The sequence below is a fragment of the Hemicordylus capensis genome, chromosome 6, assembly GCF_027244095.1.
Source record: "Hemicordylus capensis ecotype Gifberg chromosome 6, rHemCap1.1.pri, whole genome shotgun sequence".
Lineage (NCBI taxonomy): Eukaryota > Metazoa > Chordata > Lepidosauria > Squamata > Cordylidae > Hemicordylus > Hemicordylus capensis.
Window position 1 is genome coordinate 35,500,571 of NC_069662.1, and position 12,878 is coordinate 35,513,448.

At 45.0% G+C, this 12,878-nt stretch overlaps 1 protein-coding gene across 1 annotated transcript in view; it reads right to left on the reverse strand.

The window, feature by feature from the left end:
• MYBPC2 (myosin binding protein C2) overlaps positions 1 to 12,878 on the reverse strand; it is an 82,065-nt gene that overhangs the window by 38,792 nt on the left and 30,395 nt on the right. Inside the window, 6 exon segments of the mRNA XM_053264010.1 lie at positions 4 to 66; positions 255 to 303; positions 2,327 to 2,444; positions 5,429 to 5,577; positions 7,519 to 7,596; positions 8,104 to 8,130. Of these exon segments, the coding sequence (XP_053119985.1) occupies positions 4 to 66; positions 255 to 303; positions 2,327 to 2,444; positions 5,429 to 5,577; positions 7,519 to 7,596; positions 8,104 to 8,130 (484 nt within the window).

The window sequence follows — 12,878 nt, forward strand, 5'->3', positions numbered from 1 at the left end:
CACCTCTTTTTTAGCAGCCCACTGAAGTCCAGCTCTCCAGCCACTTCATCTTTGCCACCTTCTCCGCTGCAAGTGGGAGAGAGAGAAAGAGGTCACTGCACAGCACCCCCTGAACCGGGCTCAGTCTGCCATATGCGGCTTTTGTGGAGCTCAGAGCTGCCCATGGCTGTGGCCTGTGGGCAGGGCGGGGTGTGTGTGCCTTAATGCTACCACAGCCAAAATAAAGGACCCACACTCCAGTCATAGACACTCACGTCCTTTTGAAAGCTTGCAATACATTTCCACTTTCATCAGACCTCGATGCTAGAAGAGAAGAAAACAAATTTATAAAGCCGGATTCTTAAACTTGTCTGCTTTTTCCTTGAGAGAGTGTCTTAGATTTATCTTTTAGGAAACTCAGGGACAGAGATGGTGGAGTCTGTGGCCTACCCACATCCACCTCCTTCTTCAGTTGGGTCTCTTCAGTGTACTGTGGTAGGGCCTAGAGGTCCAGGATCTCTGGACAGATTGGGCAGAGAAAAAAGTCTAGTGGGTTAGAGTGATCCAGAGTGGAAAATAGAAGAGTAAGGACTCCTGAGTTGTTTGAGTAGGAGAGGAGAGCAAGTGTGTGTGGCTGGGGTTAGGAATCAGAGATGTTGGGTGGTCTTAGTAATTTCACTAAGATGGAAAAGGGTCCAGTGATCTACATTCTAGGAGGCTCACATACTACCCAGCAAGCTGGCTGGTAAAGCTGCCAGGGTTATCCAATCCTAGGGGGAAAGGTTATTTGTTTATTGAATGTAACAGTTCCACTTTCACTAGGTGTGAAGTACTCTATGGATAGAGTTACTGTAACTTTCTCTGGCAGCTTTACTGCAGTAGGGGAAAAATAATTAAAAATCAGCAGATTCACCAAATCTCTTGAAATTAAATAGACATGCTTCTGTCATCTTATTCTACATTTTTGCAACTTTTCACAGATTTCTGCCTAGCTATTCCAGAAATATAAAAGGGGTGCACAAAGGGGGATGGCAGTCTCCTTTGAAACGAAGGCAAAGAGCAGATTCCTCCACACAAGGGTGGAATTATGTTTGGGGTAGCGTCTTAAGTTCCAAAGGTTTTTGTAACTTTCTGCCATTAAACAAGCCACTTATAGGACTTTTTGGAAGCTTTTTTTATATCCAAAAAAACGTTAAACATACATGGAGTGACCAATTTCCTTGAAATTAAAAACACAGAGTCCTGCCATCCTGTCCTACATTTGTGCCCTATTCCAGAACACTATGCCCAGCCATTCCAGAAATATAAAAGGGGGGCAGAAAATGGAATGGTGTTTCCCTTTTTCACAAAGGCAAAAGGCAGATTCCTCCACATGAGAATAGAATGATGGTACAAGACGGGGCTTCAGTTCCAGATGCTTTTGTAACTTTCTGCCATGAAATAAGCCATTTATAGGATTTTTTTGAAGTTTTATTCCCCCCCCCAAATATTCATTAAAAATCAACTGATTTGATTTGCTTCAAATTACAGATTCCTGTCATCCTGCCCTATAAGTGCACCTTTCAGAATTCTCTGCCCAGCCACTTCTGATTTATGATTTCCCTCCCTCTTTTCCAATTGATCTCCATGTTAAAAATTCCAGATTTTTTATCAGATATCAGATCAGAAATCCAACAATAATATAATATCTGATATTCATAAGGGTCTCAAAATCCAATTCTGATACTTTTTGTATTGGATCAGATTGGATTTGATATTTTCCAGGGTGCACTGGCCTAACAGATACCCTTTGCAACCATTTCCCAGCTCAGTAACTGCATTAATGAAAGCCCAGCTCAACGATCTTCTGAAAGCAATGTGAGATCATTTTTCTTTCAGAATGCATTTATGCATTCTTCATCAAGAGTCAATGCTGGATCCCAACCAAAATAATTACTAAAATAAAAACAAAACTAAGCATTGGTGCCAAAAAGAACAAATTGGGTTGTTTTCCCCCATACAGGATATGATATCAGTGTTGTGCTCAATCTCAGAATTAATAATAATAGGTCTAAATTATAGAGATATTTATATATCAGGTGGTATAGAAATATGATGAATAAACAAACATACAAATAAAGGAACAGATCTCAAGGGAAGAGAGTTCTAGAACTGGGAAGCAGCCATCACGGATGCTTCTCAATGTGTTCTCATAGTTTGGATTTCACATTTGAAGGGCACCCATGAGACTGCCCTTGGCCGGCAATAAAGATCACCAGGGAGGATGTGGTCTCCAAACGATGGCACCAGGGACCGAGCCATTTACGGTTTTTACGAGGAGAGTTACGAGGAGAGTTCTTGGTGGTACCTTCCACATCAATGTTGAAGTTGCAGCTGTCAAACTTGTCCTTGGCTGTCACTTCACAGCGATAGTCTCCTCGGTCTCCAATGACCACTTTGCCAATTTTTAGCTCATAGCTGTAAACCTTCAGGAATAAGCAGTTTCCATTAGTAGCAATAATTTCTGCCACGGCATCTGTAATATATAATGGGTGTGATCCAACAAAGGCACGCCCAAATCCCACGGAAAACCAATGGGACATCAGAGCAGAACTAGATGCTTACAAAGGTTCCAACTCTCATATTTTCCTCATAACAGGAATATGGGAATGGTGGGGGGACGTGCAGGGGAGAATTGGTTTGCAATAAGAATATTATTAAACCTTCCCTAACCCACCAATTCTCCCCGGCAATTTACCCTCCCCCTCTAGCAATTTTATTTTTCCTCCCACTCAAGAGTTGAATCCAGAAGTTAGCCCAGTTGGTAGAAAACAGTCTTGGGGGGGCATTAAAATAGATGACAGGAATGGCACCACACTGATATAAATGAAAGGGAGAAAAGAGCGAAGGTGCGGTCTCTCTTTTCTTCCTTTTGTTTGCATGGGGAAAGTTAAGCATCCCTCCATCTTGCTCATTGATTATTTCCTGGAAGTCCCTCATATTCTTGTTATCTCGGCAAACAGGCGAGTAGGACCAAGTGTTTCTCAATATATCATGTAATTATTTCCTTGGTGCAGAGTTAGCTACTTAAATTACTTCAGTGGGGCTTCAGCCTGCCTAAACTGTACATGATTGTACTCAAGGACTGACATCGAGACTATTGAAGCACTTGTGCAATGAACTAAGTTGCACACAGGCAAGAAACCTGCACAGCTGCTGTGCAATCCTGAAGCTGCACTCTTACACAAATGATCCCTGCATCATAAACAAAGGAAATAAGCTCTTTCCGAACAGGAGGTACACCACAGGTTCCACACCTTGTTGTGCAAGCACAAGCATGATCGTGCTAGTGTACAATCTAGAACACAAGCACAAGTACAATCTAGAACACTAGCTTGTGCTTCTAGCAACATCTAGAAATTCTAGCATCTAGAATTTCTAGATTCTAGCAGACTCTAGAAACTAGTCTAGAACACATGCTCTTGACTCAGCACAACTAGCTATTGCAACAACCCTGCACAAGCACAACTTGTTTTCAGAAGCACTTCATTAGTCTGGATTTTGCCCACAGTGCTTAACACTCCTTTTCTCAGTCATATTTTAATGGGTTCCTATTTTTCTCATTTCAAAGATTAGAGGCCCAAGGACCTTTCCAGATGTTTAAGAAAACCTGGTTTGAACTTCAGGAACATATTCATGCTAGCACAATCAAGGGCAAATCTTGTTCTTAAGTTGTGAGTGGATAGGTGGAGGTGTATCCTTGCTACAGAGTAAAAGCCTGATACTAGAAATAGCCCTAAACATGATCACATGTTGGTTTTAATCAGGAGAGAGGTGTATGGAAGTGCTGGAAAGGTACAGCCCACAGCTGCAAAGAGCTAAATCATGTTTTGAAAGGCTGCTAACTGTTCACAAAATGACGGAGGCATTACTACTAAAAGAAGTGTTGTTCAGCAAAGCTGGCAATTTAAAGAGCAGCATACTTGCCAACATGTCCCTATTTTCCCATTCAACTGAATGGGAAAATAGGGACATGTTGACAGGTATGGAGTAGCCAATTTATTGCAGTATAAGCCCAGACACATCGCTCTCTCTCAGGGTTAATTTCCAGTGTTCATCTTTTTAAAGGATAGATAAGTGTTTGAATCATATGACAGAGGAATTCTAGAAACCATAGGAGGAGCTTATAAGAATTTAAAACAACAAAAACAAAACAATTAAAACACTCTCAATGAACATGGAGACAGGATGGTAAGGTATGTTGCTTGCCATTGGTAATATCATAGGCACCATCCAATAGGTGTTTGCAAAACTTGATTGATTGATTGGTTGGTTGAGTGCCGTCAAGTCGGTGTTGACTCTTAGTGACTACATAGATAGAGTCTCTCCAGGATGTATTCACAAAAGCAATTGATACGCTAACTGGTGGTGGCAGTGAGGAGGGGGAATTAGAATTTCCAGGTGAAAAAATGTGGTTGCTTTGAGTGCAATATATTTTTTTTAAATGAAATTTAACTGGAACAGAAGTGCTACCTCGAGGAAAGATCTCTTAGTCCCCAGAAACAACTGGGTATCAACAGTTCATTGACAGTATTAAACAGCTGAACATCTGAAAAATCTTGTTCTCAATCTGCATTGGCTCTTCAGATCCCAGAAAATGCACAGAGTCAAATGAAGGAGTTAAAGAGCTTGGTACTAAAAGAGCTCTACAAAGGCATCTGACTGCAGGACTTTCCTCCCCTCCCCCCCGGGGGGGAGCCAACAATCCAACACCCCCCTCCTCGGGAGTATGCCCATTTGAAAACAATGGGAACTGGCTCACTCCAGGGGAAGGGGCAACCCATGAGCTCTCAGGTGACCTTGATTCTGAAAGGAAGCCCCGCTCTTGAGGGAATGTTTACAAGCTTAAACTGGCTTCACCCTAGAACTGTAGTTTTGTGAGTAACTCTAGGGCGGGTTCACATATAACACAGAACCTAGAGTTCCTCCAGCCTGAGATACGGAAGGAATCTGATGTTGGTGCTTCAGGCAATCAAGTAGCCAAGTTGAGCCAGAGGTAAGCCCCCCTGACTGAGCCTTCCAGCAAGGCTCTGGAGGATGCTATCCCAGACTGCCCTGACGCTGCCTCACAGCCATTGGTCCCAAAACAGCCATTGGTTCATAAAGAGTTTGGGTTCAGATATAATGTGCACCTCTGTGGGAGCAGTACTTGGCTTGGCTGGCCAACTTCAAATCTTGGTCTTAGGCCACAAATGAACCTCAGGTTCCTGCCTTGGTGAGGATTCAGACAGTAACAGACAAGTCGTTTACCAGCTTTGCAAGTCGGTTCTGTGTTATGTGTGAACCTGCCCTCAGTCACTTTTGCACAATACAGTCCCCAGGGTCCTGCAGAAGAAAGCCACGATAGCTACAGTTTAAGAGGGTAGATATGTCAGCGGCAAGCCCTTAACCTCTTTCTGGCAGAACTCACATTTTTCTCCTTGTCAAAGCTGTCCTTGAACTGGAATCGCAGCCCGCTCTTGATACCCAGCTCCAGCCACTTTCCCTTGAACCATTTGATGGTGGGTTTGCAAGGGATCTGAGTCCCGTCCACTTGCATGCTGATGGTAATATCATGCCCTGTGCAATAGATACATGAAGATGATGACAGAGCAAATAAACTGCTTTAATACCAGTCAAGGGCCATAATAAAGGAATTAAAATTGAACAAACCACATTATTCTCAACCACTTTTGTAGAATGGAGTACACCTACATTTGTCATTTTTGAGGTTATCTATCCTATTTGCTGTCAGAGACACACCACGGACAGCTCCATGAGATTTATTGAGGCTGTTCTCATGAGCAGCCTAGCCTGCTGTTAGGCTGCTCGTGTGGAGCACCACAATCTGTGCAGATCCTGGCACTCCCACCCCGCTTAACCTCATTCCTAAGCCCGGCTCTTAGCCAAGGTTAAGGGAGTGAGTGCTCCCTTAACCCAGCTGCCGAGATCCTGTGTCGTCTCAGGCTGTGGCACGGTGTAATGATGAAAGAGAAGCTGATGTCATGCACTGCCTGCCCTGAGTTTTGCTGCCCCTTGTGGCAGCCTGTTATATTACAGCAGGCCTCTGAAGCCTCGGACACACCCACACTAGGGGATCATTCACTGGCCTTTCCCTGCAACCAGAAGTATAAGAAGTTTCTTGGCTAAGACAAGCCTTGCCTCGGTATCAAGGTCTGCTTGTGCGGGTGCATTGTCTTGTTCCTGACTCCTTGGTTTGACCTTGGCTGTGCTCCTGACGCCTGTCTGACTCAGGGCTGCACAATGTTCCTGCTCTTGCAGATGTCAGACTACAGCTCCCATCATTCTTGACTGTTGGTCACTGTGGCTGGGGACGATGGGAGTTATAGTCCAACAAGTGCTGAAGGGCTGAAGTTGTGCAAATGACTACTATTTATGACCTTTGCCATGTTTCTGGCTTCTCTCTGACCCTCTGCCTCCTGATGGTTCCTTGATATGACCTATGGCATGTTACTGGTTCTCACCTCCTGTGTTTACCCTCCTGGTGACTGACTGGTGTGACCCTTCGTGAGTGTCTGGCACTGGCAAACCAGGAAAAAAATGGTGGGGGGGGCACAGAAGGGGTGGAATGCATTTGAGTTGGCAAGCTGTGTCCCACATTGTATTTCTGGAAAAGAAATGGGGGGGACTACTAACTGAGGGGCAGGGGTGTAACTATAATAGGGCAAGGGGAGACAGTTGCCTGGGGGCCACTGCCTTGGGGGGGGCACCTCAGAGGCAAGTCACATGACTGACTCCCCCAGCCACGCACCCGCCTGGGCTTCCTTCAGTTGTATTCTTCCTCCCAAATTGTGAGTCTTAAGACCTGGAGCTACCAGAACAGCATGTCTTTCTCTAGTACCATAAAAGACTTGCATCACCCACAATTTACAAAACCTTTAAAAAACTAATTTTGGATGATGTTCTATTGTGGCGCACGCACACGCACACGCACACACACACACACACACACACACACACACACACACATATATATATATATATATATATATATATATATATATATATATATATAATGCTTTTTGTTATCACTGTTCAGCCTCATTTAAGATTTCTTTACTTCATGAGCTGAGCTTCGGGGGCAGGGGGCATTTTAAAATCTTGTCTCTGAGCCCACTCCAACCTTGCTACGCCCCTGCTGAGGGGATGTTTGCCCCCCACCCCACCCCACCCCAGAGCTGCCATTGCTTTCTGGCTCTCCCCTCCTGGCTTTAGACATGTGCTCCCTGGCGACTGCTGCCTATGGGGATAGACTAAGTCATGTTATTGAATATGTGGCCCCAGGATAGTGTTAAAAGAAGTCCCTTAGAGAACAGTGAGGGGACTGGAAGGACAGGGTTCTCAGAGGAGTCAAAACTGTTATACAATCACCACATCCTAAAATATCTCCCCAAAGTGACTCAAACCAGGACAGACCAAGCCACAAGCTGGATCTATGCGGAAGTTTCTACAAGTCTGTTTGAACTGACCCAAACGCTTTCTTTTGGGCGGACCACTTACCACTCTCCACCAGCACGCTTTCTGGCTTCTTGATAAAAAGTCCATCTGACTGAGAGGAGGGCTCTTCTTTGGGCTCCTCTGAAATACAAGGAAGGGAAGGAGGATGCATCACGTCTCATCCTTGCTTAACCAGGAGCAAAAGCAGAGCCATGGGGATACTACCTCAGGGCAGGGGGTGTGGCTTCTCTGTGCTGGGGCACTGGGGAGGGTGAGTTGTCTCCCATGCAAGGGGGTCGACCAGGGCTTGCATTATAGGGGGAAAGGAAGGGGGCCCTTAATGAAATCCACACACCTGCCCTCTGACCTCCATCAGCTTTAGCCAAATCATGCCCTCCTCTAGCCTTCTAAAAACAGCCGCTGGAGGGGCAGGGCTGGCACAAAAGGCAAGGGCCTTAGGCTCTCTTTGCTTATATTCAAACACTGGGCCCAAGCACTGATAGCAGGAGTTATATGGGGACTTAGAGGGCAATGGCGGATACGTCTCTCATGTGCCCCAACACTATAGGGTAATTAATTAATTAGTTAGTTAATTAATTAATTAAGGGTAGTGGTGGGGTTTTTCTAGGTTCAGATATTTGGTCTCACCTGGAGTTTGCTCTGCCGGAACCTCTGCTAAAGGGCAGAAAAGAAAGCGAGAGGGGGGGGGAGTTAGAAAGTTAGAGGTAAATCGTTAGAACCATCACCTAAGTCCTGGTGCTGTACCACTTCCCCATATCTCCAGTTACAATTTCTAATTGTAGCTCACCCAGCCTGAAGCTGGCTACATTTGGGGGGATTTTCCTGGATCTAGGAAATCTGACCTTCACCCCCCACCACTCCTAATTTATTCCAAGACATCCTTCCAATGTTATAAAGAATAATTCAGAACTTCTCACTATGGAAACACACCACAGGGAGCTATGGTTGCTGACTGTAGCCCTCTCCAGGGCTTTTTCCAGATTACACACTACAACAGTTTCGCAACGTGTCCATTAAGCGCCCCTCCGCATTTCTCATGTTGTGACATCGCAGTTGCTGCGCTGTCACCAGGGTGCTGTCCAAATTTCTGATGCCTTGATTCAGGTTTTATTGATGTGTTTTGGCCCTGTAACGTTGTAAAATGGTTGTAGGAAAGTGCTGTGTTTTTCCGTTGTACGGAGGCTTGCCCCATGTTTGATACATTGCAGCGCGGTGTGGTCTGGATGGTTCATTTGTGTTTGCTGATTTTTACAGCCCCTTTCTGCCCATTCCTGAAATAATGTTGCTGCTCATGTAGTTTTTTAAAAAATTTCAACACGAGTTCCTGTGCAAGGATGCAACCCACAATGGTGCAAGGGTGCAATTCATTTCTCATCTGCTTTCGTTTTTTGATTTCATTTACTCATGTTTTTCATTAAGACTTCTTTTTTGACACATTCACACTGTGGATTTGCTCGCTCATTCAGCAGATCGAGGATCTGTTGATATGTAAAGCCACACAATATATTTTTCTTAATATGTTGTCGACTCTCGGTTTTTCATTTCTGCCTTCAGTCTTAGGTTTCAGTCACATTTGTCTCCGGAATTTAATATTTAAAGCCAATTTTTTTCTTTTAAAAGATATATCTAATGTATTTCCACTCCATTTCATTTCCGCTTTCGTCCTTGGCTTTTGATCCCATTTGATCTCACAACCCACATGTTTGGTGCTTCTGCTTGTGCAAAGGAGAAAGTTGTACCTTTGCACAGAAACACTTAGTTTTGTTGTTGTTTTTTTTAAGAGTTTGTCACATCAGAGGTTCCCTGCCCTCTCTGTGACCCTATTGGCTGGAAATGGAGATGTGATCCAGGTGGAATATGGAAACCTCCTGCCTGGAAAATCCACTGCAATGGCAGGCAATACAGACAGCCAAAACCCTGCCACGTTGCATTAAAAACTGCATCAAGGCCACTGCACTCGCAGTTTCAAACAGCTGCCTAATTCCGCCACATTTTGCTACAATTTAACCATTGCAAATGTTGAAGTCTAGAAAATGCCCAGATGTTATAAATTCACCCCACTGTAGCCATGTACAGCAGGGTGAAGGGAGAGGAAGTCCTGCCCCAGTCGCATCACTCACCTGTGCAGCCCGCCACTCTCATTAACAATGAGGCTTCTCTGAAGAGAACCTTCCACATGATGGAAGCCTTCCACAGAGCCTTCCACATGATGGTGGGCGCTCCCGTGATTGCGAGACTGATCCAGTCTCGCAATCATGGGAGCGCCTCTCATCCTCCACACTGCAAGCGTGAGTTTTAGGGGGTGAATAATACAGATCTGTAATGTGTAGCAGTCCATAGTTACAACTTAAGATGAGAAAACTGAATCAATTTTCCCCCACCCCCACTATACATGTTCAAAGTATCTTGTTGTATCGATTGCACTATATTATGAGTCCTATAGGGCAGTGTTTCTCAAAGTTGTTGGATTCATGGACCAGTACATTCTTTGTGCGCAGTTTCCCGGACCAGCAGTTAGTAAAGGGGTCACCCCCCTCATCACACCCACACCCCCAGACACCCCCCAAAAACAATTCTGGGTCACCGGGGGCCTCTGCCACTGGGAGCTCTCTAGAGCTCATTTCCAGGCAGCCCTAGCTGCTGGATAACGGTGATTTTGAGGAAGGAAAATGAACATCAGTGAGGGCTGCCTGCCTAGAAATGAGTTCTGCAGAGCTCATCTGGACCCTGAGCCCCGCCCCTCTGCACATTATGTCATGCACAAAGGGGGCAGGGCTGGGGAGCCACAGAGCACGGGCAAGCTCTCCAGAGCTCATTTCTAGGCAGGCAGCCCTCACCGCTGGATAACGTTCATTTCGCTTCCTCAAAATGAACATTATACAGCAGCGAGGGCTATCTGGAAATGAGCTCCGGAGAGCTCCTGGCAGGCACTGCCAGCCCAAAATTGTTTTTAGAGGGGTGATTTTTATTAATGATGCCTCATAGACCCACACACCCAACGCCTCGTGGACCAGCACCAGTCCACGGACCAGCAGTTGAGAAACATGGCTATAGGCTGTGTGTAGACATACTCAGAAACAGGAAGTGGATGTGGGCTCTTTTCCTCTGGGGCCCCGCTTCCCCCTGTTTTTGCTTCTCAAAGGCCACCTGTATTTCACCATAAACTGAATGAGGATTGTTGCACCTCCTCATATTTTACACAGGCAGCCTCCTATGTTTTTGGTTTTGAAGCACCTTCATGGCTATCTGCTCAAAGGTTTTGTTTGGCTGTTCAAAGTTTATTTATGCTTTGAAATCTGTTCTAAGAAGGGGTCGGGGTGGCTTCATGGTTGACAGAAGAGTCACCCAGTCAGTACTGCGCAGTCATGCTCCAAGAAGAAGGAATGGCTTTATGATTTACACAAAAGTTGACCAAACAACACTGTACACACCAAGCTTCTGCTGTGCAAACCAAAGCTCAGTTCTGGGGAGAAAGTGGAATATGTGTTTAAAAATTTTCTTCTACTACTACTATTTTTGTTGTTATTGTAATAAGTATTATCACCACCATCATCATTGTCTATGATGATGGTGGTGATACACCTAAAACAAGACACCATAGAGTATGTAACATAAAATTAATAACAACAAATCCTTGGCTTTAGGTTAACAATTCAAAAAACATCAGCGCACATCCTTCCACAGTGAGCACAGCATTGAAACCATCCATGTTCAGTGTATTCATCCAAAGTGTAATATTTATAAAACTACTGTAATAGCCCAGGCCAACACAATTATCTTATCGGTAAACACATTTTCAAAATATTATTTCATTTCTTGCTTGAAGACTCTGGAGGGGATCTGTTCACTGGCCCTATGCCTGTCTTTGATCTCCAAATGTCTATTCAGACTTTCCATTTGCTCAATAGCTCAGAAAGATCCATATGCAGAAACGTCATTGCACATAATGAAAGTGGGACAAAGGGAGAATGGAGGATTAGAAGCTATAAGGGGTGAGACAAAAAAGCCAGACAAAACAGAGTGGAAGGCAGGGGCATCATTAGAAGGTGGCTCATGGAGAACAGGGCCCCATGAATTGCTCACAGCCCCAAATCTCCTCAGCCACCGCTCTCCTCCATGGCATCTTCCAGAGAGGAAGTGCAGCAGTGGAGGCCCCTGCATAGAGCATGGGAGAGAGCTCTTGGCCTCACCTAGCTCTCTGCTGAGGTAAAGTGTGGCCACTGAGTCGGTGTCGACTCCTGGCGACCACAGAGCCCTGTGGTTGTCTTTGGTAGAATACAGGAGGGGTTTACCATTACCTCCTCCCGCGCAGTATGAGATGATGCCTTTCAGCATCTTCCTATATCGCTTCTGCCCAATATATGTGTTTCCCATAGTCTGGGAAACATACCAGCAGGGATTCAAACCAGCAACCTCTGGCTTGCTAGGCAAGTCATTTGCCCTCTGTGCCATTAAGTGGCCAGCCTTCACAGGTGCTGTATTATAATATTAGAACCTTTACAATCATAATATTTCTTGAGTGGGGTATGATTGAATTTAAAGACAAAAGCGGGCTATGGGCCTGAGCCCCAAATCTTTTAAGTACCTAGCTATGTCCCTGGTGGCAGGCAAGCTTCTTTTCCCAAGTATTCCTCAATGGCAGCCTAACTTGACAATGACAGAAGTTGAAGAATGGCTTCTTGTCTCCAGGCATTCCTTTTTCACAAGCTGACTTTGGTTGCTATCCCCAAATGAGAGTGCAGAGAAGAGGATATCAGACCAAAAAAACAAAAACAAAAACCCAGAGGTTTCTCAGAAACAGCCCCACACAAAATCGGATTCCTTCTTCCTTTGTTAAAGCTACATGCCATTAATAACTCAGGCAATAAAGGCACTGCTACAGGTGAAGTTCAGACTCATGGCCTCAGGATTACATCTCTCATACTGCCTTATAAAAATATAATGTGCTGGCTGATTGCACCAATGGAGCTGCTCCTCTGTGCTTTCCTGAAAACCAGGAGGAGAGCTGATCTTGTGGTAGCAAGCATGACTTGACCCCTTAGCTAAGCAGGGTTCACTCTGGCTGAATATGAATGGGGGACTAGAAGTGTGAGCACTGTAAGCTATTCCCCTCAGGGGATGGAGTCGCTCTGGGAAGAGCAGAAGGTTTCAAGTTCCCTCCCTGGCATCTCCAAGATAAGGTTGAGGGAGATTCCTGCCTGCAACCTTGGAGAAGCCACTGCTAGTCTGTGTAGATAATACTGAGCTGGATAGGCCAATGGTCTGACTCAGTATATGGCAGCTTCCTATGTTCCAGCCTATTTTCCACACTTTGCCCATCAACATCCTCAGGTCATGGAAGTTGTTCACACCCAGCTTTTAGTTTGCATCTGCTCCGGAATGGAGGATGTGCATTCACATAT